General features: G+C 48.4%; 2 protein-coding genes across 9 annotated transcripts in view; one reads left to right on the top strand and one right to left on the bottom strand.

Moving 5' to 3' along the window:
* Nucleotides 1-2,551, top strand: part of SMOC1 (SPARC related modular calcium binding 1) — a 206,018-nt gene extending 203,467 nt beyond the window's left edge. For all 3 annotated transcript variants that reach the window (XM_076003910.1, XM_012781181.2, XM_012781179.2), the window contains one exon: nt 539-2,551. In XM_076003910.1, the coding sequence (XP_075860025.1) occupies nt 539-552 (14 nt within the window). In that variant the 3' untranslated portion in view covers nt 553-2,551. The remainder of the gene's footprint in view (nt 1-538) is intronic.
* A 1,470-nt stretch (nt 2,552-4,021) lies between these two features.
* The window catches only part of SLC8A3 (solute carrier family 8 member A3), a 149,991-nt gene continuing 126,728 nt past the window's right edge, over nt 4,022-27,284 (bottom strand). For 3 of the 6 annotated variants that reach the window (XM_012781188.2, XM_012781186.3, XM_076003908.1), the window contains exons 4-8: nt 25,884-25,901; nt 21,860-21,984; nt 21,184-21,283; nt 19,270-19,545; nt 4,022-16,823 (exon numbers count right to left, since the gene is read on the bottom strand). In XM_012781188.2, the coding sequence (XP_012636642.1) occupies nt 16,447-16,823; nt 19,270-19,545; nt 21,184-21,283; nt 21,860-21,984; nt 25,884-25,901 (896 nt within the window). In that variant the 3' untranslated portion in view covers nt 4,022-16,446. The remainder of the gene's footprint in view (nt 16,824-19,269; nt 19,546-21,183; nt 21,284-21,859; nt 21,985-25,883; nt 25,902-27,284) is intronic. The other 3 variants (XM_012781189.3, XM_012781191.2, XM_012781192.3) reach the window with 3 other exon arrangements.

Genomic DNA, 27,284 nt, shown 5'->3' with positions numbered 1-27,284 from the left:
CAGGGAAATTGAGTGGGCACAAACCCACTCAGTACGCTGCCTTGTTTCTGAGCTCCCCTGTTGCCTCCATGGACCCCCAAGAAAGCTCCGTAGTGTAGCAGGGGTGAAGGGATTGGCCGGGTGACTTCGGCTCTCATTTTTAAGATTTTTGATGAGGATACAAGAGAAAGATTGGGTTAGTGCCCAATCTCCAAGAAGAGATACGGTTTTCTGCCATACCCACCAGAAAACAGATGTCTGCTGTCTCTGCCTCAGCCCCAGGCTAAGGGCTGGCGGCCGAGAGCAGTGCGATTCCCTGTGCTTGCTAGCGAATCCAGGTGCTCTGGGACGCCACGCGTATTTCACTTGCCGCTGTGGTGCCTCATGGCGGTGAAGGACGGGCTGGGGAGTGTGCCTATCTGCAAGTCTAGGCCGCTGGCCCCACAGCTGACAGCAGGTGGAAAGGCTGCTCTTGTGGGGAGATGGATGCATGTAGTGGGTTTCTCACAGACCCAACTCTAACTTCTTGCTTCTGTGCTCTCCTTCCCGCTCTCGATAGGGCGCCTCGTCTAAGGAGCAGAGGATCCAAGGGCAGGCGGAGAGTCCATGGGAACAGGACGGACCGCCAGACACCTAACCTTCAGCGCCGCCCACGGCCCAGACACGTCCCGTGTAACATAAGTGGTGCCCACCATGTTTGCACTTTTAATGACTCTTACTTGCGCGTTTTGTTTTTGGTTTCATTTTTAAACACCAGTATCTAATACCACAGTGGGAAAAGGAAAGGGAAGAAAGACTGGTTATTCTTTCTCTTATTGTAAGTTTTTGATCTGCTACTGACAACGTTTAGGTTTTTTTGGGGGGGGGGACAGGGAGGGAGTCGTTGGGGCTGAGAAGAAAGAGATTTATATACTGTATATAAATATATTTGTAAATTGTATAGTTCTTTTGTACAGGTGTTGGCATTGCTGTCTGTTTATTCCTCCCCTCTCCCTGCTGTGGGCTGTGGGCACTCTGGACACAGGGTCCAGCTTTCTAGAACCCAGGGCTCTATCCCCAGCCTACTTGGATTCTGTTTGGAGACTGACACCCATGTGTATATAGAGGGGAGCCCTGCGGTCGTATTGCGGACCCCATCGGTTCCTTTCTGGTGGGGAGGAATGTGCCACCTCATGCCATTTGTTGTCAAAGTTGACAAGTCACTTGGCCTCGTCCAGGGAGACTGGTTTGGGAGAGGCGAGGAGTCCAGGTCTGTGAGTAGCCAGCACAGGCACCAGCCTGGCTTGGCCCGAGTGTTCCTGCTGTCCTGACCCCTGGGGGCCCGGGCCTGCGTGTGCACCAGTATCTTAGTGACCTCCCGGGCAGATTATCTACAAGGGGTCTGCTTAGGTCAGTTTAAACATTCCCATCCATGTTTAGCATCTATATTGTATAAAGAATGAGGGGGAGGCAAAGAGAAAGAAGACACACAGCAGGGCTTTGTTGTCGTTGTTGTTAAGTAGATGTTTAATATCTAAGCAGCAGAGGGATGACAGACAGCCTGCACAGGGTGTACAGCGCCAACCGGACAGCCCGGAGGCTCCGGAGACATGGCTGTCTCAGCGCCAGGGCAGACGGTTTGACCTCGCCTCTCCTGCATGGCCCACCGTTGTCCTCAGTGGGCAGCACAGGCCTGAGGGCGGGATGGGTCGGTCACCTTGTTGGTAACACCATAGTTGTTTGTTCTTTTTTTATTATCCAATGCTGAGGTTCTTTCTGTTCCCTTAAATTTTCTTTTGGGCTTCCAGTCTTTGGGCCAATTCTAAAAGTAAAACTGATCTTGGGTCTCCTACTGCTGCCTCCCCGGGAAGGGCAGGGGTACTGCGCCAGCTATGGGGACACCCAGGCCCGGCTTTCCAGCCGGTGTTTTTGCTGCCCAGCCTTTGGGTCAGATGCGCATTTTCCTCTGCCCAGGTCATGTGTCCACTCTGGGTGGGCCTCAGACACAGTGGCAGTGACCCTTAGAGCCTCTTGCCACGAGCAGCCATGGTGGCAGCGAGGGAGGTCAGGTGGCCCTGCCCCGGTGCCCTCATCTGATCACTCTTGGAAACCTGGCCTCATCTCATATTCTACCCCAGTATCCCCGCAAATGTGCCCACCTTGGCAGGCTGTGCATCCCCTTCCAGGGCTGGAAGGCACTGGCAGTGTAAGCACAGCCCCGTGGGAGGAGCAGGCCCTGCAGAACATGATCTGATGGGGTCTTGGGCCAGGAGAAAGTCCTAGAGGTTGTCTCAGAGATGGCCGGCAGCCCCATCCCACACGGTAAGGTGGAAAGGAAGCCCTCTCCCATTCCATTCCTCCCAACCAGAAAACGCAGCGCGGATAGACCTTGCGGGAGACCCCAGCCCATTTCTGGCCTGGAGGAGGCATGTACGCGTGGAGAAGGCGCCTGCTTGTAGAAGCCCAGAATCTTCTGTAGGCATCTTGTCTCTCACACCTGTGTGTGGGCTGTGTTGTGTGGTTTTCCTTTTTGAAGGAGGGAGGGAAACTATTTGTAGCTTGTTTTATAAAAAATAAAAATGGGTAAACCTTGGCAGGTGTTGCCTCTTTCTTTGGGTGGCTTCCTCTGATGAAGTCTCCATTTCCTAGAAGGTTTAGTCCTTTTCCCTGTGCAGTTAATGATGTTGCTGGCAGGGCACCCAGCATCGGCCACCAGGTGGTACTCACTGTGTGCTCTGTGATTCTTCCTCCTACCTCTACCCACACACCTGCTCTATGGGGTCCCCTCCCCCGTCACTGGAATGTAGGGAATGAATGTTGCTGGCAGAGCATTGGGGGCAGGGCTGGGGGAAGCCCATTCCATGGCTGCAGGCTGGTGGGAGTGGGTGCATGGGCCCTAATCCAGATCACAAGACCCCGGGCTGGGATGCAGCTGTAGGTGGGGAGCAGACCCCCCAGCAGGCTTCATGCAGTGTGTCCCCCGGTTTTGTCGGGTACATGTTTTGGATGGCAGAGGCTGCTGGTCTGGTTTGTAGAGCTGGAGGACTTCGGGACTGCAAATGGCAGCAGGGGTTGGGGCTCTAGATTTTCTCCGGTGTGACTGGCCTCTTTCCCTTTTGCCCACTCTCTGCACGCAGCTGTTCCTGGAAATGACCTCAAGCACCCATTTGAGAACCTCCAGGTTCCTTTTGCCACACTCTGTTCCCTTGTCCTTTGCAGGTAAACAGAATATAATTTCCCCTTGCAAAGCTTTCTTCCAAGTTTTTCTTTAGCTAAGCTTTCCTGGGAAAAGGTCTAAGGCCTTGAATGTGGTCACACGGGCCCCTTTTTCACGGCTTCAGAAGAGAGGTCAGCCTGATCACGTCACTCACCACGACCCAGCGACACAGGCATCTTTCTCCCCACTTCCCAAGTGTGGACTCAGATCCAAGAGTTCAGTGACTTGCTAGGGGGGCCACCCAGCTGGGAAGGGCAGAGCAGGGGTCACCTGCAGCTCTGCCCACTCCGCAGCTGCCTTCCTTGCGGGGCTAGAACAGCAGACTTCTCTCTCCTGTCTGGCTTGGACGCTGGGGGTTTGCACTGAGCTGTGAGTGTAAGAGCGTAAGAGCAGTTAAGGTTTTCTCACAAACCACTACTTCGTCTAGGCCTGTCACAGGCTTCAGGGATTTGGGGAAGAGAACTAAGGAAGGCGTTTGCCCCTGCAGGACCTCACTGGGAGATTTGGGGCTGACCTTGCCTCCAGCAGAGAGACCCGGCTGGTGTGGGAAGGGGCAGGTCTGAGTGAGTCACGCTTGACTGCTGGGTGAGCCTGCATGCAGCCCCACCCTGCCTTCCCCTGCTTTGTGTGACAAGGAGAAGGGTCAACACCTTGCTTCTGTGCCTGCCTACTCCTACATTGCCTGCACTAGATACGTGACATCGGTGTCTCTTGTCATTTCTTGTCAAATTAGGGTGGGGCACTCTGGCCAATTACTTCTACTCTTCTGTGCCACCCCCAACCAGCACCCCATCCATGCAGCCCCTCCCACCCGCCCCACCCTGTTTCCCTTTCCCAGGGGGCACTCTGTGAAAGCTCTTTTCCCTGTATCCTCCTCTTCAAAGCATTGACTCTAGCTAATGGTTGATGACCCTGTAGGTATCACGCCAGACTAGGCCTGTCTGCAAGTCCAGGGCAGCCTTGATTATTCACACCCTTGATGGTCACGCATGCAGCATCCTCAGATGCGGTCTCTCCATGAGACGACGGAAATGCTGCTAAGCTACTCATAAGGATCAGGAAAGACCAGGATAAGTTGTGGTGACATACACCTCTCCCAACCTCAGCAGCTTAGAACGTAAAGTTTTTTTCTCACTCCTGCAACACAGACATTGCCTGTCACCTGGGGCGCTTCTCCACATTGTCCTCCCCCAGGGACCCTGGCCGAGGGAAGCTCCGTCCTCCACGATGGCAGAGGCAGAACAAAGGGAACATGATAAATCACACCCTGGTTCCTAAAGCTTCCATCTGGAAGTGACATTTGTCATTTTGCTCACATTCCAATGACTAAAGCAAATCACATGGCCCTACCTAACTCAAAGGCAGCTGGCAAGTGCCCAGAAATAGACTCAGAAATATCTGGTGAACAACTCTGGTGACTGTCGCAGCGTAGGTTATCTTTGTGATTTCTTTTCCATCTTGATTAAAAATGTGCAAGTTTGACATTGTCTACGGACAAAGAGACTTGCTTTTCTCGGTTCACGTGGTGCGTTTTATGTGCATTACCTCTGACAGGTCCGTGACACTATGACCGGCGGAGGGGAATGCACACCTTCCCTCCACTTGGAAGCCACCCCTTAGGTAGCTGAGGCCCCAAGCGCCTCTGCGGTCCCCACAGAGCTGGAGACTTGGAGACGGAAGGGGAGGCCCGGGTAACCCGGGGGGGAAGTGGCTGGTTGAGGGAGCTCAGCACCCTGAGGTACGCACATGAAACTTCTGTTGCCTCTGGAGCCATCTCTCCCAGCTGTCTCCTGCTGTGTCACCCCCGCGCTGTGTAGTGGACCCTTTAATGACAATACAGGCAGTTCCCCTAGCGTCCCGGTCACTTCAGTTACTTACAAGCTCAGTTCTGTCCAGTTGCAGAACTTCGATCTCTAGCTTGGTTTAAACCCTTCTCTGCTCCCTGCCCGCGCACACTCTTGTGCTGGTCCCCTGACTGCTTGGTGGGGAACAGTGGGGCCATGGTTGGGCCCTGAGACATTCCTCCTCCACTCCATCCTGACCCGGCAATTCTGAGGTGATAAGAGAAGGGAGAGGAAAATGATGAGGGTCTCTAGACAGACCACAGCTGTAGCCCTGTGTGCGCACTCTGGCAGCTTCTCAGATTAACACTGGCCTTCCCACTATGCGGTAGGTGTGCAAGTGCTGGCCCTCATGTAGGGCACATGTCCAGTCCTGGGGCCTTGATATGGGCAGTGCAGTCCTGGCTTGACCTTGTCTACACTGCCCATGCCAGTATATACCAATAGAGCCTTTTCTGCTGTGTTCTGTGGGCTCCGCCTTTGGTTCAGCACCTATAATGTGGCTATGACTAGCTCCCTTCGGGGATGTCCATTCCCCCATGGGAACCCACACACCCCGGCCATGCCGCGTGGGGAGGGTGCAGGCTGACCCTTGCCTGCCTCCTCTCCTGGTCCTGCATCCTTCCCCGCTTTCCGTCTCCCTCGCTTCAGTAGGTGGAGGAGGCTTAGTATGTCTGCTACATCCCACGTGTCCAGCTGGGAAGCGAGATGCCAGGCTGGCAACCAACCTGAATCCTTAGGGACAATTCTCTCAGAGCGTCCCCGTGGTTTTGGCTTCAAGGGGGAGGAGAGGAAGCAATCCAATGATTCTTGGCTCGCTCTCCCCTTTCTCTTCCAAGTCTTCTTTCATAGATTGGGATGAGGAGAGGGTGGCTAGTTGCGGAGCTAATCCAATATCATATTAGTTATCCTTGGGCTAAGTGTCAGACCCCAAGTGTTCCTCAGGATATGGGCTGCTCGGCATCTCTATATTCTTAGTTTTGGGCCCTAATGACCAATTCTTAGGAAACAAAATGTCTCCCCCAGCCCCAAAGTCCTATTCTGGTGGATTTAGTGATAGTTGCAGGGAAGTTGGTCCCAGAGAGATCTTCTACCCCAGCATGGAGGATGATGAAGCCCCCCGTGTCCTGAGCACACAGAACCCTAGTAGCTCCAACCCCAGGCCCAGCAGCCTCCAGGCTCTGGCCATCACAGGACCCTAATGAGCCTGCCTAGACAACTCTGTCCTTGGAACCCCCAGACTCCCATCTCCTCCAGGGCCAGATGGGACCCCTGGGGACACACTCATCCCTGCTGCTCACACAGGCCCCCAGCTGTGTAAATCCTTGTGACTGGCCCTTTTCTTGCACGATCAAACCCCTTGCAGTGCTGGCACAGTGGAGCAGTTGGGTCTTTTTAAGGGAAGGACTTTTAGAGATGTGGCATGTAGCTCTACACGGAATCCCCAGTCTTCCCCCCTCCCTAGCGCCCAGGCTTTAGCGATTCTTCCCACAGCACGCCTCATCCCACCCAGGACGAGAGAGAACTCTGCTTTCTGGAGGAATGTTTGCTATGACTCCCTTGAATATAGATCCCTTCAAAATCCTTGACTGGATGTGAAATGGGGCTGGTGGAGACTCACCCAGGACCCCAGAGAGCCTGAAGATGGGAGCATGACTACCGGCTTTGCAGCCTTCTCCTTGGGGAGAGCAGGGAGAGACAGGAGACAGGGAGAAGGACACAGGTTGCAGCAAGAGCCCATGAGAGGCGAGAGAGTCGGATCTGCCTGGCCCCAGCATGCTGGTTTTGTTATTGTCCCCGGTATCTCAGAAAGAGTCCTGGACCTCTAGTCGGAAGGTCAGCTTCTCATCCTGGTTTAGCCATTGAACTACCTTTGACCTTGGGTATCCCTTCACCTTCTATAGATGTGGATTATTTCTGTCTGGGCCTTTCCCTCCACTGCACGTGGGGTCAGTGGGTCTTGCACGAAGGGGATTTGTGTGTTTCTGGGGAGGAGGGACACACAGAGGGCAGGGGGTCCAGACACGCTGAGCATCAACACAGTGAAAGGGGCCAGCGCGGAGTGGGGAGACTGTGGGAGCCACCCCTCTAGGTGCAGAACAGGCGTGAGAAAGCCTGCTCTGAGGGAGTGGATCCACATCATAAGGGCTGTGCTTACCGGCGCAGGAAGGAGAAAATGCGATGAGTATGTTTAGAGAGGAAATAAGATGCAGACAGAGCAAGAGGTAAAGAGATGTGCAGGCGGAGGGAGAAGCAAGGCAGGAGGTAATGAGAGCAATGGCAGAGAGAGCCTGGGGAAGGGTCATCTTGAGTGAAGAAAAGTCAGGACAGGCTGGAGGGGATGGACGTGGTGGGGAGGGGCAGGTGAGAGGGAGGTGGAAGGTGGGTGGGGGTGGAGGAGGAGGGCTTGGGAGGAGCAAGGTGTCTCAGATTGGAGAAACACACTAGAAATAGGCCGAGGTGCTCTGATAGGCTGTTGGTGTTGGAGGCTTTCGTATTTGTAACTAGAAAGGTCTGCAGGGCAGCATTCGGGCTATTTTAAGTTCAGAAAAGATGCTCAGGTGAACAACGATTGCACTTGAAGTCTGCTGCATGATCCAATCTCAGGATGCAGCCCAGGCCTCTGCTGAGTCCAGGCTCCTGGACACGTCCACCTGGTGTCCCCCAAGCCCTGCAAACCCAACATGCCTAAAACTGAACAAACTGTCTCCACCCACTCCCATCAGTGCTGGGTGGAACCCCAGAGCCCTCCTTGCCTCCTCCACCCTCCTTCCCTGTCCATTCAGTGGGTCACCATGTCCTACAAAGTCTCCCTCCTTATTCTCCACCTACCGCCTTCTCCTCCCCATCCCCACTGCTACCCCTCTGCCCACTTCCGGCAGTAGCCATGGCTACAAAATGGCCTCCGGTCTCCACCCAATCCACTTCCTGCCTGAACTACCCTCCACGAGGCGCATCCGATCAGGTTACTCTCCTGCTTAAAGTCCTCAGAGGCTCGGAATAGCTGTTATGTACTGGTCTGTGACCCCGCCCCATTCATGTGTCCATGCTAACTCCCCATGTGACCGTGTTTAGAGGTGGGGATTGTAAGGATAAGTAGGGTTAAACGAAGGCATAAGGATGGGACCCGAATCTAACAGGACTGGCGTCCTTCTGAGAAGAAGAAGAGACACTTCCACCTTTTCTGCACACGCAAAGGTAAGGCAGTGTGAGGACAGAGCGAGAAGGTGGCCATCTGCAAGCTAGGAAGAGACACCTCACCAGAAACCAACCCTGACAGCACCTTGATCTTGAACTTCCAGCCTCCAGAACTGTAAGAAAATAAATTTCTATTGTTTAAGCCATTCACTCTGTGTTCTTTTGTTATGGTAGCCTAAGCAGACTAATATAATAGCTTTTAGGATAAATATATTAATAGTTTCCTTAGTTTAGCCCATGAGGCTAATCATCTTGGTCTGGTCCTGATCCTCAACCACTCCTCCCATATACACATTCCAGTAAGATAAATGCTTCTCATTGCTGCAATATTGACACCCTGCATCGCTGTACATCTAGCTCCTGCTACTGCCACACTCAAGGCACTCTTCAAGGCACTTGCATTACACCACTCTGCACCACTGCTGTTCAACCCCTTCGTGTTCCATGCTTCTGCCTGGAACAACAACAGCACAAATAATCACAAATCTACAAAGCAGTGTGATGGGTAAATGCTATCAGTTATGTATTTTAATCTCTCCAAAAACCTGATCTTAATTATGTAATTAGTGAAAAATGCAAGACTTCAGGACCTTAGGTGTCATGGTCTAGGTCACTTTGCCAGTAATCTGAGAGCTAGGACTTGAACCCAGGTCCCCACAAGTAAGCCACTCTCTGCTCTCAACCACTTCTCCTTACGGTGTTGATCAACTGCCTGGAATGTGTGTGCGCCACCTTTCATCTAGCTAATGCTGCCTGGGCCTTCAATGCGTAGCTCAAACATCACTCACCCAGTCTGAATCTCACATGCATCCTCCTGAGTGTTCCCAAACTACCCTTTTCTTATCTCAGCTACAGCCCTGAGCTTTCAGGAGGAACATGGTGAAAATTGGATTCTATTTTAGGCTCTTTTCTTAACTTATCTTTGGAGGAGCAGTCAAGTAAAATTTTTGAATGGGTGAATAGATTATCTCTTTGTTTGATTTTTAAAAGGAACTAAGATTAAAACAAACAAACAATCCATAATAACAATTCTTCTGGCTAATGGTTGAAACTCCACCTAAGCATCACTTCTTTTTGGAAGGAATCCCAGCTTCTTTGTCCATTGTATGCTGCTTCAGAATCTAATGCTGCTGCTTTAGGCTCTGATCAATCTGTCCACATCCCACCCATTTCCTAGTCATTAATCCTCACATCTGTTCCATTACTAGCCTGCAGTCACTACCTGAAGGCTCAGAATTCCTTGCAAACCTGAATGAGAGCAAGTGATAGTAAAACATTTATATATTGTAGGAGACATACTGAGATGTTTACATGGAAACATGAAATGAACAAATTTAAAAGTAAAATTGAATATACAAATGGAAAGACACTGGGGGTGTGTTTAAAGAGCAGTGTTGATATCTGTATGTTTGCACATGTAATGTGTATAATGAGAGAGAGAGAGAGAGAGAGAGAGAGAGAGAGAGAGAGAGAGAGAGAGAGAGCGAGAGAGCGAGCAAGCACGGGCTTAGTGCACAATGGTTGGAACAGTGGATCTTGCACTTGAGGGCGTATCAGATTCACTAGGAAAACTTGTTAAACACAAGTTACTGGGACCCATTCCCAGAGGTTTGGAGTGGAGTCTAGGGTGGGGCCTGAGGACGTGCATTTCTAATACATTCCCTGGTGACACTGATGTTGTTTATACTTACTTTGGGGACCATACTTTGAGAATCTGGGGACCATACTTTGAGAATCACTGGTTTAGAGTTTGGCTGTCAGATGAATCCAAGTAGATATGCTGGTGCTACCACGTAGTTATGTGCACTTTGGGCAAATCACTTGTCCACTGTGAGTTTTAGTTTTGTCATCTGTAAAGTGAGTGGCCATGGTGGCTCAGTGAGATAATGAGGGTAAAATCTTTGGCACAGTGCCTGGCACAAAGCTGGCCTCACTATCTGTGAATCTTCCTCCTCCTGCTCCTCCTTTGTGTCATTGTTGAGTTTGGTACTGGGAGGAACCTAGAAAATCACCTATTCTAATGTTTATACATGAGAAATCTAAAACCTCAATAGGCGAAGTGGCCTTCCCCAGGTCAAACACTTAGCTCGTGGTAGAGCCAGAATCAGAATCCACTTCTTTCAAACCCTAACTTAGTATTTTTAATGGCACTAAATTTGCTATACATCTAAAGAGGGATATAGAAATGGAAAAGTCCATTAAATGTGGAGGAAGGAGGAGTGTGTCTACTGAGTTGTTGAGTAGTGCATTGTGTCAGTATCTAGACACAATGTGGTTTAGACTAAGGTATAATGAAATGTACCTGCTAAGGTGGTAGAATGAGGTAGAAACAGCACGATGGGATGGACGCACATACCACTGTAAAAACATAAGACATGCCAGGTGCGGTGGCTCACGTTTGTAATCTTAGCATTCTGGGAGGCTGAGGCGGGTGGATGGTTTGAGCTCAGGAGTTTGAGACCAGCCTGAGCAAGAGTCTCTACTAAAAATAGAAAGAAATTACTTGGACAGCTAAAAATATACATAGAAAAAAAAATTAGTCGGGCATGGTGGCGCATGCCTGTACTCCTAGCTACTCAGGAGGCTAAGGTAGGAGGATTGCTTGAGCCCAGGAGTTTGAGGTTGCTGTGAGCTAGGCTGACACGACGGCACTCCAGCCTGAGCAACAGAGTGAGACTCTGTCTCAAAGAAAAACAAAAATGTAAGACGTGGGGCTGTGGCCTGGGAAGATAACTCCTGGAGGGAAGTTAAGGGTGAAAGGACAGCTTAATATCAGTAGCAAAGCCACATGGTATGGCATGGCCAGGCAGGGCAGTGGAGAGAGCACCTATGACTGGGGTCCCTACCCTGGTCCTGGTCCTGCTGTGGGCTAGCTACATGTCCTCAAACAGTCAGCTTCGCCTGTCTGGGTCTCCTCAGTGTTTTCACCCAGGAGTTGTGCCTATGTGTGGGCACTTTGCTAAGCCTGTTATCTCATGAAGTCATTGCAACAACTCTGTATGGTATGCAGAAATCTCCAGCCTGCCTCTCTAGATCCACTCTTCCCCTCTCCACCTGCCGCAATTATTTCAGTGTTAACGTATAGCTGTAAACCCTGAATATATATAATTTTTATGTGTCAAATACACTTCCATAAAAGTATAACAAGAAAGAAAAGAATGATAAATTACCTCCCAGTTTATGAGTAAAGGCTAATCTTACTTTTTATAAAGTCAGTTTGATTTCTCCTCTTCCCTGTTCCCTTCTGAAAATGTCAACACTGCCACATGACATACCTACCAGGGCAGTTTTCCAGGAGTCTTTTTTGGGTGCCCTTTTCCAAGAAGATGTCTTTTGAATTACCACCTCCCTGGGGCCAGCTGACTCTCCATCATTAATCATCGGTAATTAGGCTCCTCCATCCAAATCACTTCATCACAGTGAAATTTCCAAGATTTCAGTCTGCCCTGGGCTTTTACTGGCGTATCAGTCCATTCAGGTCTAGAGGAAGCTCCTTGCTCAGGAAGATGAGACAAAGGAGAGGAGAAGGGAGTCGCACGAGCATGAGAGGGCCAGTTGCCGGCTGGCTTCCCCTGCCTTCCTCCCTGGACGCTGACTGCCTCTCGGTGGAACTTTCTCACTGGCTCAATCCAGCCCCCTGTGAGTCTCATTCTTTGTTCTGGTGTTTGGCACAAGAGATCATGATTACTGGGAGGAGTTTGGATTTGGAATCAGAAGACCTGTGGTTGTGCCTGCCTCTCACTCTGTGTACTCCCAGGCAATCATCTAACCTCTCAGAACGTCACTGATAAAATGAAAATATCTACCTCTTGTGGTTTTCATTAGATTAAAACACATGCATGTGGAAGGGTTTTTGTAAACCATGAAAATCCACATAGACATAAGTTCAGACTGCTCTTGGCTAATTGATGTTAAAACTGTCTATCTTTAATCACAAAGGGAGTGTGGCAGATGCAAACATTCATTAAAAAATTATCTTTTTGTAGTACAGAGTGGTTGTTTGGTCATTGGGAAGTGGCTGCCCAGCCAAGAACTGCGTTTCCTATTCTCCCTTGCATTTGAGTGGGTAAAAGTGACTCGCTTTTACTAACAAAAGCTCATATATTTTCTCATATTTGAGCAAAAGTGGTGAGTACTACTTCAGAGCCAAGGCAGTTAGAAGTGTGTGCCTTCTCTAATTTCCTTCCATCTGCTGCTGGATAAAGAGGACTCCAAGGCCCCAGAGGCTGGCAGAGTTACAAAGTGGAAGGAAACCAAGTCCCTGAATCATCACATGGAAAAAAGCTACCTGCTGACCAAGAACATCCTCTCTGAATTATCATGAGTGAGAAACACACTTTCATTTTGCTAAGCCACTGAAATATTGGGGTTTATTTATTACAGCAGCTAACATTACCCTAATAATAAATGAGTCAAAGGGGTGGGAATCTTGTGGCTCAGTCAGTAAAAAGTGCTGAGAATGAGCACGTGTGCAGTGGCTAACAATATCCTCATAATAATAACCAATAATGCACAGGGCACAGGGCCAAGGCTTTGCAAAAGGACGTCTGCGATGGTGTGTCATTTAAGGTTGCTAGGCAGTTTGTGTGTGCACACACACACGCATCGCTTTTGTACATATTGTAGAATCACAGTTTGAAAGCTACAAGCGATGAGTTTCAGAGGTCATTTATTAAAACCTCACTTACAGTTCAGGAAATTATGATCCGAAGAGGAGACGGGTTGGCTCAAGTCCACAGAATGAGTCAGTGGTGGCACCTAGACTATTACGCGGGTTTTCAGATTCCAGGGCTGCTTCCCTCAATTCTCCTCCCCACAATTCTAGCTTCTCTCTTGACAAAGCCTAACATCTGGGTAATCCAGGAGGGACTCCGAAGAGGGGAGCGATGGTCACAAATAGATTTTGTGATTGTGCATCTACCATTTAATCAGCTAAAAGGTATTTTTCATTTTTTACTTTGTGGCCGACAAAAAACAACGAGCCTTTTGGCCCAGCCTTTCTCCATTCCTGCTTTTTTGTGCTGTTTTGTTTTACTTACAAATCCCATTGCTGTCTAGTTATCATCTTCCACGGTAGGAATTGTATTCCTGATGCTGCTTTCTTAACCCCATTTTTGGACGGCAGTTCAAGCCCAGGACCCCACTGCAGACAGCTTCTAAACTCCAGCAAAGCACACAGTGGGGCCACAGCTATTCACCCTTCCTTGGGCTCTACTCGCCGTGCCAGTTGTCTTTCTGTGACTATGCCACCTGCTGTCTTATCTCGTGCCTCTGCACATGCTCTTCCTTTTTCATCTGTCCTTCAGTATCAAGACCCCTCACCTAAGTAAATCACTATTTCATCTTCCTTCAAGATCCTACTTAGATGCTACATTCTCTGAGAAGTCTCTCCCAATTCTTCCAGGCTGCGTTAGTGATACTTTCTGTTGTGTTCCCATGGCACTTTGTTTGGGCCACTCTTAGAGCCCTCATAGAACAGCATAGAACTGCTGTTTTTATTTGCACCTTGGTGTTCATATGCTCAATAAGGTCCTTCTCATCACGTGGCTTTGGGAAGGGGCAACAGTACACACAATGTCATCATCACCTTTCTCTCCTTACCTGCCTTGTTTGGACCAGGAGTGGACACCTGACCCAAAGCAACCAATCCATGGGCATCCCAGCCACCACAACAGCCTTCTACAAAAGATCTTGCCTTCTGGGATTGGCCCTCTAGGGTGGGGAATTGGCCATATTCTCTCGATTGAGAATTTGTACTCAGAGAAAAAGAGGGGAGTTCCAGATGATTGTGGGGAGTTGGAGCTGCGAGGCCACGATGCAATGTTAGGGCTGGTGAGGTGCTGGGCTGCGTGTAAGAAAAGAAAGCAGAGGAAGCCCCTTGGGAGAGAGACGGAGAGGACAGGCCCAGTAGGGAGGGGAGCAGGGGTGCGAGAGCCTGTGTGTGGTGGGGCAGGAGGAGGGCCCGGTTCCCAGGGCTTTCAGGCTCCTGTGCCTGGCTGTGCTTCCTGCCTTGGGCTCTGCAAGATTCCCCTGTCCAGGCCTTCATGGTTTTGCCTTCTCCATTTCTCTGAACAAGTCTAATGGGTTTCTGATGCATTTCCCTCGTCTAGACTGTGAGTTTCTTGGCCTTCTTTGTGTGACCAAAACGTAGCTCAATACAAGGAAGGAGCTCAGAAGTTGTTGAATAAGTGATGAGTAAATGAATGAATGAACAGATGTCTATTGGTCTTAGCCACAGGGCACTGTTTTCCTAGCAGGCATCTTGCCCTGTCACAACTTTCTACTGCAGAAAGCCCCTTCCCCTTTAATCGTCATAGCTCTTAGTACTAATATCCTCTGGCTCCTCAAAATCTAGGTTTTGACAGGCAGCATTTCCCTGAAGTATTTTTGCTTAAAAAATATTGGGGCTGGCACATTGGCACCTGAGTTTGATAGGAGATGACACCTTCACCTCAGTCATATCTTCTCAGAAGAAACCCAAGGTGGCCCCTGGATCTTTTGCTGAAGAAACACGGGAAGAAGCAAGCTGTGTATAGAGAGATATAAGTATAGCTTTTATTATTTTTTTTTAACCAACCCAACATTTCTACTGGCAACGGTCAACGTAGTTTATGACACAAGCACTGTTTCTTTTTTAGTTTTTTTCTTTAAAAAAGTGTTTAAAATTAAACAGGTGTTTTTTAATTTATTTTTTCTCCCTTAGAAAATGTATTTATGTCACTGCAGAAAGCCTTAAAGGTGTGTGGGCAGTTCTGTGATGATGTCGTATGTGTGGTTATCTATGTGTGTGTGTTTTAAAGCCAGGTCCTTTCAAAATTTGTTGGGAAAAATTCTGCAGGGTACGGCAATCTCTGTGTCTAAAAACCCAGGCTCCATGAGATTATGGCAACTAAGATTCCTCTTCCTGGGGCGAGAAATACCCCAGAGGCTGGAAAAAGAGCTTCATGAAGTTTAAAAACAAGCAGGAACGTGGGAGAAATGAGGATTCCCAGTTCCTGTCTTGTGTAAATGCTCTCACATGTGACCTGAGGGACCAGGAGAGGAGGGAGCAGCCCCTTGTTCTCTTATAAACCTCTAGGTTTTTAAACCACTTCAAGTCTTCGTATAGAACATTAGGAAGAGGGCGGGGCGTGGTGAAGCTGACATTTCTCAGAAACACTGACATTTAAAATAGAATCTTTCCCTATTAAGATCCTCCTGGTTGGACATCGCCCCTCTCCTGCCTCAGGTGCAAAGCCGAAGAGATCCAGGAAAGCATGTTTCCTTTTGTTCTCAGCCTTTGTCATTGCACACCGTCCCTATTTCTGGCCCATCTCTCCCACTTGGAGGGGCTCCCTGCAGATGGATACACATGTAGACGTCGACGAAACAAGGCATACAGAATGGGGCAGGCTTGGGCAGGGGAGAGGGCAATTGCATTTTGTCTGTGACTTGATTTCGACATTAGCACATAAAAACTCCTCCTGCTCCGGGTGAAGCCCCTGTTCTTTGCCCCCATGGGGCGCAAGCCTACTTCCGCCCACATGCCCCCAGTCCTCCAAGGAACCCAGAGGAAACTGGGAGGCAGGGCCAGCACCCAAAGGAGCCAAGAGCCCGCCGTTACGCCATGGGAGCGGGAGGGCGGGGGTCTGAAAACTCGTGCTTCTGTCAGTCGGCTCAGCCCTGAGGTTCCTTCACGGCACCTCTATCACTCAACTTCACGAAGAAAAGACAAAACAGAACAATAAGCAAAAACCCATGGAAAAACAAAGCAAACACAATAATGATCACAATGAAAAGAGAACCCAAACCGGCCACATGCATCTGACTCATTTTTGCGCCTTGCCAGCTGCATGAGATAACAGGGACGCACTGAATTAGACAGAGAAACCTGCCCCCAAAGAAACGAGAGGCCACAAGAATAAGCAGGAGAAGGTGCAGCAGAAGGAGGGGAAGGCGTCTGACCTTCGCTGTGGGTCAGGGACAAGAGCAGAAAGATGGGTGGAGGTGGATTTGTTGCTGTTGTTTGTATTTAATTAAATACTTTGTCAAGTGGGCGATTCCCCCGTTCTGGTTGATTAAGACTTTGCCCTTTCAGTTCACTGCCAGGGCCTAGGTCGGGTGAGGTTCTGGGGCTCAGGTCCTGATGCTGCCTCTCCACGGCTGCTCATCCTGGAGAGGTCACTGGTGGGGAGGTGCCCATCTCATCCGGGAGGTCCCAGGCCTGCCCTGCCGGAGGCCTTGCTCTGTGGCTCAGAACCCCTTGATGTAGCAATAGGCCTCCAGCGTGGCAAAGAGTATGTAGAGGAGCCACAGGCTCACAAAGAGCCACGTCGTGGCAAGCTTGCAGCCACGGGGGCCACCGAGCTCCCCGCCCAGGTGGGGCCGCCGTCGGTACAAGAGCACGCTGATGCAGACAAACGCAAAGATGGTGAAGAGGGTGACGGAGAAGGCCAGCGTGCCAGCGGACACGTGGAACTCCTGTCCCTGCAGGGCCCAGTAGATGGCGGCCACGGACCAGGCCAGGCCGATTCCCAGGAAGACGTTGACAGCGTTGCTGCCCGTCACATTGCCAATGGAGGCGTCTGCGTACACGTCCTGGAGGGCAGCGGCTTTGCTGGCAAACGTATCTGGAAAAGGGAGAGAGGAATGGGAGCTGGCGGGAGGCTGAGGGGTGGAGGGCCTATGTGTCAGTTCGCCCAAAAAGCAGCTGGAGCATGTGACTGAGCCCAGGAATGACAGGCAGGGTTAGGGGGCCGCTCCCAGCTGTGCCATTAACAAACCGTGTGGCCTTGGGCAAGTCACATCACTGCTCTGCACTCCCTGTTCCTTGTCTTCAGGAATCCATAGGATTCCTAAGGGCGTTTCCAGTCCTGACATTTACTGAGTGGGCCTCTTGTTCTCCTTTGACTACTTTTTCGGTAAGAGGAGTTTGCCACCCCGTAATATCTCCCCTGGGAACGCTGACGCTGCGGGAAGTTGCTTAGAGTAGATGCTGATTGTAACGGTCATGTGGGGCCATTACTCACTAGACACTGACAATTAATGGGCAGGGCCTACAAGCTCAGGACTGGGCTAGGTGCTAGATTTATGGGGACAGAGGACACAGTAGAGAGCCATGGTGGGGACATGCAGGTGAGCAGTGGACTCAAGGAGGACAGGCTCTGTCTCCGTGGTCTATGTGTGCACCACAGGGCATCACAGAATGTTTGATTTTAGATCTGGGCACAGATTGTAGACACAGAGGGGGACTATTAGAGACATCTAGCTCAACCCTTTCATTTTACAGGTAAGGAAAGCAAGGCCAAGGAATCTACTCAAGCTCATATAGGAAGTTAGCAAGAGACTTGACCCTAAACCCTCATGTAAGAACCCTTTCCATATTACCAACTATATCCAAAGAGCTTCAGCCAAAGCCACAAAATTAGATGAAGGCACCATGGCATAACCTTCTTAAAGCCCCTCATGCTATTAGCTGTTCTGTGGGCCAAATGCAAGGGCTTGGAAATGCCCCAAGCTGTCTTCCTGCCTGGCATGTCTTGGCTTGTCTCATTGTCAACGATTTTCTCAGAAGTCCCAGAGAAAACCTCTTGCCGAAAGTCAAGGTCTTGCCTAGGACTTTACTTTTTTTGCTTCTGCTATTTCTCCCCACCTCTGTTCTTTTCCCTATAGTTGCTCTCCACCCCCACCACGATAGTTCAGGTCCTCCAAGACCTGGAGAGCGGAGATCAGAGGGCTTCCCTGGATTTAATTGGAAATTAATTTAATTTCCAATTAATCAATCTAATTTCTAACCACCTGATGCATTTTTGTGATAGCCAAACCTCTTGCATCACTAATGTACAAATAATTCCACAGGTCTGCGCTGGGGTTTTGGGACAAGGATTTCCTAGAGTGTGATGTAGATTCAGTTACTCTCCAGAAAGAATATATTTTCTTAGTGCAAGAAGGGTTTCCCTTGGTCCAGCCAGCAGAGTCCTGTCTGGTTAGACTTAGCCTCACCCTCCTGTAGGGGCATGCCCTGTTTCTTCCTGGGGCAACTAGGATGCCAGCTCCCCGGTAGGATTTCAGAGTTCAGATGCCCTGGAGACCCCAAATGAATTAATTAAGGAAGCTGGGTTAATGTAGCCCCCCTCCCCTCCACCCGCTGACCCCCACTTGCCATTCAGGTCCAGCTTCCATGTAACTTCCCCTGGAAGCCATCCCTGGTCCCTGCCTAGCCCAGATCCACCTGTTGTCTACTTTCACAGAACCTTCACTTTTCTTCCTAGAAAATACTGAAACAATTTTAATTATAGTAGCTGTGTATCATCTTCTTTACTAGATTATAAACCCCACTTGGAGAAGGAAGCATGTCTGTCTTGCCTCTCATTATAGTCCCTGCCACTAGCACAGAACTGTATTGGGCATAATAGGTGCTCAGTAAACATTTGTCCAATGAAGGAACGAACGAATGCTTACTCTCATTTGTCTCTGAATGTTTTTAAGGGAAAAAAAAGTGTGTAATTCATCATATGAAAGGACAAAAACTTGCTAAGCCTCCTTTGCCAGTCCTGCTAGGAAACACTTTGTACTCACAGTGTCCTTCCAAGAAGAGGAGGCATTTCTACCATGACATCTTCAAGCAGGCTAATCTTTAGCCTCTCAGAGACTGCCATAGGCAAGTGGAAGGAGAACAATATCTATATTCTTTGAATTGCATCATTTGTGGCCTAGTCACATCATGTGGAAGTTAGGAAATTGGGCCACTTACTTGGGCAAGTATCTTAACCTCTGTGGGCCTCGGTTTCTTTATCTATCAAAGTAGGGACAGGAATTTTCCCTAAGCAGGTTTGGGGTAGCACTGCAGGGACGAAACGTGTAAATTGCTTAACATACATAGTTCCTGTCGCATCGAAAGTGCTCAGGAAATGTTAGCTATCATTATTAATGCCACCGTTAATCCCCTGATTGAGTTTTGTGCACCTTAAGGGCAGAGGCTCTGTTGAGCTCAGATCTGAGATAATAAGGCAGCATGTGGGGGTTTTGGAACCAGGTGATATTTTCTTTGCAACCTCAAGCACCTCTCCCTCTCACCTGGCACAGAGGTGCCAAACGCCACAAAAACCACCGCTGTGACTGAATCCTTGAGACCAATGGTGCAGCCGAAGTGGGAGGCCAGGTCCCCAATGACGGCGGTGAGCATGCCAATGATGAGGATGGAGACCACGAAGCAGGCCCAGCCGTGGCAGTACTCTGTGGGGGGCACGCAGGCAAACAGCACCTTCCAGAAGACCGTCAGGAAGTGCATGACGTAGTCAAAGCAGGATGGCAGCCTCTCCTCCCCGGATTCATCCTCATCCTCCTCCCCTGCTGGAGGCAAGACAAACAAGCCCGAGGAAGGGCAGCAAGGTCAGATGGTCGTTCACGAGAATGCCAGGCCTGTCCCACATCACGGGTTGAAAGGGGACCCCGGCTCTCTCCTGGGCAGCTGGGGATGCCAGCGCCTGGGCACCAGGACAGTCAGGAAATGGGAAACCAGCTGCCTCATTGGTCACTTTGAATGCAGGGCACCAAGGGAGAGTGGGAGAGAGAGGGCAGGGGAATAAGGAAGAGGAGAGAGAGAGATTAAGAGAGAGGCTGGAAGAACGTGAGAGGGACAAGAAAGTGGAGGAGAGAGGAAGGAGGCTGGAGCAGGCTGCATCTGGCAGCCTCGGCGAAGAACAGTGACATCCGCTCTGCGTGCCACTCTTCACTGGACGCCCACAGGGCTGCTCTCAAGTTCTCTGACCTGACGGCTGCAGCAGCCGTCACGGTTCTGGTCATTATCCAGCCCCAGAGGGACGGCTGTCATTCCAGATCATGCGAGTACGCCAGAGACCCGGTGCCGTCCTCCAGATGCCCCCTGGGACAGAGCCGGGATGGGCCCTGGTTTCCTTGCCAGGAAATGCAGGAAGAGGTAGAGGGCCCGCGGCACCTTGTCAAGGCTGAACTCTGCCACATTTTGGCATCACTGGGAGAGGCCAGGTTTGCACAAAGCAGGAGTCAGGACCCTCGGGTTCTAATTCTAGCTTTGCCATGAGGAAAATCTGTAAGCCGGGGTGAATTATCTCTCGTTTCTGGACTCCGGCTCCCTCATCTGAGGAAGGAGGGGCAGGTTATGTGGCCTACATCCTGGTCATTGTCTCCAGGGGCAGAGTCGGGTCAGCAGAGGGAGGCTAGAAGGATCTGAGGCGGGCGCTGAGAAAAGTGGGGCAGCAGCGGCAGCAGCAGCAGCGGCAAGCCTTTCTCCCTGGCTGTCCTTTTGCTCTGGCTCTGGGGCCTTGGGGATGTGACCCTGTGGGTTGCTATGACAACAAAGCCTCATGAAAAAAGACAAGGCCAGGAGTGCTGGGCAGTGTGAGGATGCCTGGGTGGTGCTGAGAGGCAGCGTTGATGGCTGGCAGACCCTTTCCACCCCATTCCAGCACGTCTGCAGGCCCTGGGGCTCCTGGCCAGGCTGTGGGTCACTACTGGGGAACCTGTCAGTAAATGTCGAAGGAGAGGTTTGGAAACATCCAGGGAGGGGGAGGTTTGTTGGAGAGTCAATGCAAAACCTTTTTCAAACTCCTGACTCCAGCACCTCTAAATCAGAATTGAACTGTCTCTCATTTTACAGAAAAGTGGGACCAAATTAATGAAATGAAGGAAAAATGGAAACCAGAAGTTTGTGTTTGGTACAATGTGCCCGTCCACCTTTCTGAGAAAGGCAGCAATATATTGAAGAAAGAGGAAGTGGAGGTCAGAGAGGATATGTGGTTCCAGGTCACACAGAAGAACCAGGATTCAAAACTAGAGACAGCTACGCTCTTGTCCAAAGCGACCCCATGAAGCAGGCAGACACCTAGGACTAGAGCCGGGAAGACTGGACACAGAGCCCTTCCCAGGGATTGGGCTACTGATGTGGCTCCGCGCTTCCTTTTCAGGTGTTGTCTGCTTCTCCCTGCAAAGCCATCCTGAAGCCCTTCTTACCTGCGCTGACGGTGATAGCCTCCATGAACTGGTCCCTCCAGGAATGGGTCCCCACCACCAAGGCCAGGTTTGTCTTCCTGATCAGTTTGTCCACTGTAGTCTGTCAGGGAAAGAAAAACTTGGAACCATGAGGTTAGAATGCTCAGAACCAATGAGGAGTCTGGTGTTTCAAAGGGGTGAAAGATGCCCTGCCTTCCAGGGGTCCTGAAAGCTATGCACGGTGTGGCCTTGGACAGCATCTTCTGGGAAAATCCTTTTATTTTCTCCTTTTTAATTGATTGTGACTTTTGACAGGGGATGTTTAGAGTAATACAATAGAGAATAACAATAAAAATGTTAATAAACTTTGCCCCTTAGTAGTGAGTTTTAGCGTCTTTGTTTTAAAAATATAGTTAAATAACGGTGATCATACATCTAGACCATTTATTTCATATTCTAGACCATTTATTCCATATTCTATGTTATGTTTCCTCACAATATTCCTAGCATACAAATGGCCAGTATTGTTTTTTCCATGTTACAAATGGGGAAACTGAGACCTGGGGTGGGTAAGTGATTTGTTCAGTTTCAACTTCACACATTCAGTGGTAAAACTGGAGGGAAAAAAAAGCCCGAGGTCTTCTGCCTTTCATCCTAATTAATTCATTATGCAATTAGACCTCACTGATGGCCTGACCTTGAACTCGTATGACTCTTCAATGATGACCTCTAGTTTGGGGTGTTCACCCAATACTGGCTTTCCCATTTCTGCTATCCTCTTGGCCTCCTCTTCCTCCATAGTCAGCTTCCTGTCTGTCACCTCTGCAACAAAACAAAATCAGACTAGCTTTAGCACCTTTTCCATTCCCCGGAAGTCTACACTTACAGGATTAGGTGTGGGCAGTGGGTCCAAACTGAATGGCTCTTAGGAATTGGGGACTTTGTGTATATTTTAGTGCTCTTTCTATGAAGCACTAAACACTTTATGACTATTAGACCATTAGATCATTAGACTATTTAGACTATTAGACCATTATATGCTTGGGTAAGCATTCCTCTTTCTGTTTCAGACCTGGGTGGGCGACTAGAGGCAAAGGTCTTCTGAGACATAGCACCAAGTGGAGTTCCCAAGTAATTCAGTAAGATGTTGGGGAGCTGGGAAGAAAAGCCAAATTTCTTGACCTTTACCTATTTTGGATTTTTGGGCCTGTTTGTTCTGCTACTTCAGGTAAGAGTTCTTGAGGTACAGAAGTACACTTATTCAGGGGAAATGTCTACTGGTTCATATTAGCATCTGTTTCCAACACTGTTGGCACTCTTTTCCTTATAAAGGAGAAATGGGGGATGTGTCTAGGAACATCTACACTTCATATAAGTGAATATTATCCTCACAATGAGAAAGTTGGAAGATTTCCCTCAAGTTCATGGTGTTCCAATGAAAGACCCCCAAGATTTTGATATAAACAGGGCACAGTTTTTTGAACGCAAATACTCGTTCAAAAACAAAATAAAAGAAAGCTCTTCCTTTACTTTCTTTTGATGCATTCTCTGTGTCCCACAGCATCTTGACTCATTTACCAGTGGTCCCTTCTCATGTGGATCAGTTAGAAATTTTTTCCACTTCAGCTGGTGAGTCCATTTTAAGACCACTTCACCATGAAGACATGTTTTCTGGATTAGAGTAAAATAGAGATTGAATCTTTTTATTCCCTTTTGATTAGAAAATTGCTCTTGGCAGCTTGTTTCTTTCAGAGCTCATTTAAACATCTTCCCATCCAAGTCCACATTCTCACATGCAATTAATTCTTTTATTCAGCTCCTTAATTGCTTTCATTCCACACAGTGAACCTCCCAGGGGAATCTTCTAGTCCTTGGATAATCTCAAGGACAAAATGGGTGAGAGGCCAAGAAGGTCTTCTTTTCTCTCTAGCTGGGCAGTTGGTGAAGCAAAGGGAGGGGTGGGACTCCAGCTCTCGAGGTTGCAAGGAGAGGAATTCACTGAAAAGACTGGAAGTCAAGGATGTAAGTCACCAAGAAGAGAGTCTCATATTTTATTTCAGGATTTTCTTAGTTGGCCTGAATGAAGATTATATGAGAGTGTGTGGCGAATTCCTGAGCAGGAGGCTGTTTTACTCAGCGAAGCACCAGGAGTCAATCCCAAAATATTTGGGAGCTGTCCATGGTGCTGTCTTCCCTCCAGTGTTGATGGCCACTTTAGGAAACTATGTTTTCACAAGGATCTATGTCCTTCTGCATATTTCCAAGTCAGCAGGCCTCCTTTAGCAGCCTGACGTCATTTAATCCATTGTATCCGAGTCTTTGATTAGTTAATGCTGAAGGCAAATCTGGGTGAATCTAAGATTTTCGCTATGAGGCCAGAGATTGTAGAAGCCAGACTGCAAGCTACTCTGGGAAAAGAACCCTTAGAAAAAGACATACAGATTCCTTATGGGTACTGGTTTCCTCTACTCTCTGGCTTTAGCACCATATCACAATGCCTATCTTAGTAGTGACAGTGTTATTCCACTTCTCCCTCCCCAATTCCCCCATGTCATACTTTACATGTGACACAAGAACTTTATACCAATATAATGAGCTCTCCAGTGACATATAAATGTACCTGTCTAACCTCTGGTCTAGCTATCAATCTAGCACTATATCCATCTGGCAGGATATTGATCTAACTGCTGACCCGTCCACCCCTGTGGTGACAGTCAGTTTTTCCATCTAGCTTTCTGCAATAATCTTTTTGACAAATAACCAATCTTCTATCTGTAGCTCCCCCACAGCCCCACAGAGGCACTCTATAAAAATCTGTTAATTGATTGATTTGAATGCCTTTAAATCAATTCTGATCTAGTTTCTTGGTTTGGCAGTAACTCCTGTCTTTTTCTATTTTTGTCATGATCATTCCTTTAAATTCAAATTAAGTTAATTTCTTGAGAGAATAAGTCTCAAACTCAAAAGACCATAGTGATTCTGATCACTTCTTTATGTGCTTCTGCAGAATTTCAAGTAAAGAGAATAAACGATGGGTGATCTAGATATTCAGATGGACTAAACAAACGTTCAGTTCTAGGAATAGGAAGATAGGTGGGGAAGAGAGGGAGAGAGGAGAATATGAATAGGATGAAATATTGAACAAACATTGGAAGAACAAAGAGCTTGCCAGGCCAGACAAGAATAGGTTTCTGTGAATACTCTGCAGGCATCCTCAGAAAAAAGAAGGGTGATGCAGCCATTGCTGTCACTCTAAGTCCCCTGAGCTTGGTGGGGTGGCTTGGCTCAGAATGAACATATTTACTCTCTCTTCCACCACCAGGCATGTTAATCATGTTTGCCTGTCCACCCAGGAAAATTAAAACCAGGATTTGAGATTTCCAGTGGATTTAAAACCTAATCGAAGGCTCCTAAATTAAAGGCTTAAAGACAGAAAGATCTAGAAAAAGAAACTCTTCTTTTCCCCTACTTTCACTTATATTGATATTTGCAAGTATGTTAAAAACATAAAGAAGCATAAATATAATCACACTGTTTGTTGTGTGCGTCTGTGTATGGGGTGGAGAGTCGGAACAAAGAAGCCCAAATACCTTCACAGGCAAGAGGATGAGTGAAGCGGAGAAGAAAGAATCAGTGCTAGAAACAGAATCAATTCCCTGGGAGAAGACTGGAGATTGGGGGTAAGCCTATGTTGCTGGTATAAAAATAAAGTGAGAAACCAAGGAAGCTGGAGTAACTTTTTTTTCCACTAAAAGAAAATGTAGGAATTACCTACATGTTTTTGTTTAAGGCTCCCAGAAGGCAAATGTCCTTACAATGTACAACATCCATTCCTAAATCCAGGGCGTAGCCTATACAAATGAACTGTGTAAGATGTTTTGCCTCTTAAAGGCCCTTAAATTTTTTTTGTATGTTCAAAGAATTGATGAAATATAAGCTGTTCTTTTAAAATATATTGCAAACTGTCTTGTATAGGCCACCCTCCCTGCATCAAGAGTTATAGCATTGCTAGATGTGCTGAAAATGTTTGCTTATCTGCTCATGAAGTTTGATGCATTTATGATTGCTTTCCACTCATACAAACATACTCTTAAAGTAGGTGTATGTCCTCCACCAGATCTAGATTCTGCATGAGAATCTCTCCAAAACAAAATATCTAATATTTTTTTTCCAGCCAGAACATTGTCCCCCACCCTCACCCATAACATGCTAATTCTTCTTGTTCATGGCACATGTGACTTTAAGGGTCAATAACAAATGAAACAAAATTCTAGCAATTTAAGTCTCAGCTGTGATGAGATGGAAGCTCTCCAGGTTCAGTAAAATTCTAGATTCTTTCAAATCCCATTACAGTCAGTCCTATCAGAAGATTCCAGCTCTGACTCTCACCTTCTCTTCCCCCACAACATGAGATGGCAGATGAATTAAGACTCAGGAGAAGTCTATGAACCACCAGCTCCTTGATAAGTTTCATTTCTCTCCCTGGTCCCAGAGAGGATCAGATAGGCCTTTACCCACCTCCACTGACAGAAATGATGCTCAAGGAATTGTCTACTTCCTCACAGCTACTTCATGGGGGAAATAAATCTCCCAGTCCTTGAAAGAACTTATCAGGTTAACTCAACCCTGCGGTTGCTATTAGACAAATCAAAGGACATTGGTCTTCAACCAAATAATGGCACTGGCAAGAAGTAGAAAAAAGGGGGCAAGACACCTCTTACCTGGAGATAACAGGAGCGCTGTTTGCAAATGGGTACCAGACAAGGGGAAGAGAGAAAAGGAAAAAGCATTAGGTCCCATCTTGAAAGTATCCCCGGGGTTCCTGGTTGCCGGCAGCGTAAGGGAAGCAGCGAGCTTAGTAGGAGAGCGCTCAGCCGCCGCATGCGCAAAGCAGCACTCGGGCATGCGCAGCAGCAGCCGCAGCAGCAACAGCAAGAGGAGTGAGCAGCTGGAGAGGCTGCTGAGCACCGTGGCCCTGTCGTTAGGAGCGAGTTTTCTCTGCACCTTCCCAGTAACCCTGAGGGCTGGGAATGGAGGCGTGAGGGTTGGGGAACCCAGTGGATGGGGCATTTGTGATCCAGTCTATCAAGGAGTGAGAATCCAGTTATCATGAAAATTGTGTAGGTTGCAGTCCTGCCAGAATAGCTAGCTTATCAGTGGCAGATGTGACCATGGGGCTTGAATGAGAGCTCAGAGCACTGGGTAGAAGTGTGCAAAAGTGGAACAGTGGCCAGTTCCATGTCTTCCATCCCTACCCTCATAATCAGGTCATGCTTGGCTTTTAGGTTTCCATGGCCACAAATGGCTTCCTAGCTACTGTGTTAACCAGAACTTTGATTCCCTTTAAAAGAATGACTTAGTGAAAAGGTAAGTCCTGCAGAATGTTTTCCTTGAATGGTTTGTCTTTTAAATAGATATATCCTGGAGGTCGGGCCATAGACAACTACCATTTTGTATCACGTGTGCCTAGCGAAGTCCCTACACTCGGTAGCGTTCAATAAAGGTTTGCTGTTTGCTGTCTGTTTTGGCAGTTGTCTTTTCCATAGACCTTATGGTGCTGCATCTTTGGGTAGAGGTCTTTTTGTTCTAGAAAGAGCAAGCTAAATCAGAGAGACTGACAGAGAGACTGTCATGCCAATAGCTGCACAGAAATAGGAGATGACAACCCCATGTGAGCTGGGAAACTGAGTTAAAGACACACCCAACACAGGCTGTTCCTAGCTACTGAATTTGTACTTATGATAAACTCTCTTAGACTTCAAGGTCTAAAAATTTAAAAAATTCTTGTGACACGCCACATTTTCATATCCAAGGTATCTTAGTATGGCCCCTCACTCCTTGGCTCTTGTCAGATAAAGGTCTGGGAACCCCTGCCACATATTCCTGGTACAGCTGGTGACTGAGGAAGAAGTGTGTGTATGTGTGTGGGGGTTGGGGGAATCTGTGAATAGTTTCTTCCAAGAATCTCTAGGAATGCAACTCAGGCCTGAGATCAATCATCCTATATTCACAGCCACTGAAGATACATGTATATCCAGAATCTGCATGGGATATAAACAGGGCAAACAGCAGTTGACTTTTTCTGCTATTCCCCAGCTAGAATTCCAAGGCGTAATGGATTA

This window comes from Microcebus murinus, chromosome 6, assembly GCF_040939455.1.
Source record: "Microcebus murinus isolate Inina chromosome 6, M.murinus_Inina_mat1.0, whole genome shotgun sequence".
Classification (NCBI taxonomy): domain Eukaryota; kingdom Metazoa; phylum Chordata; class Mammalia; order Primates; family Cheirogaleidae; genus Microcebus; species Microcebus murinus.
This window is presented reverse-complemented; position numbering and strand designations above follow the sequence as displayed.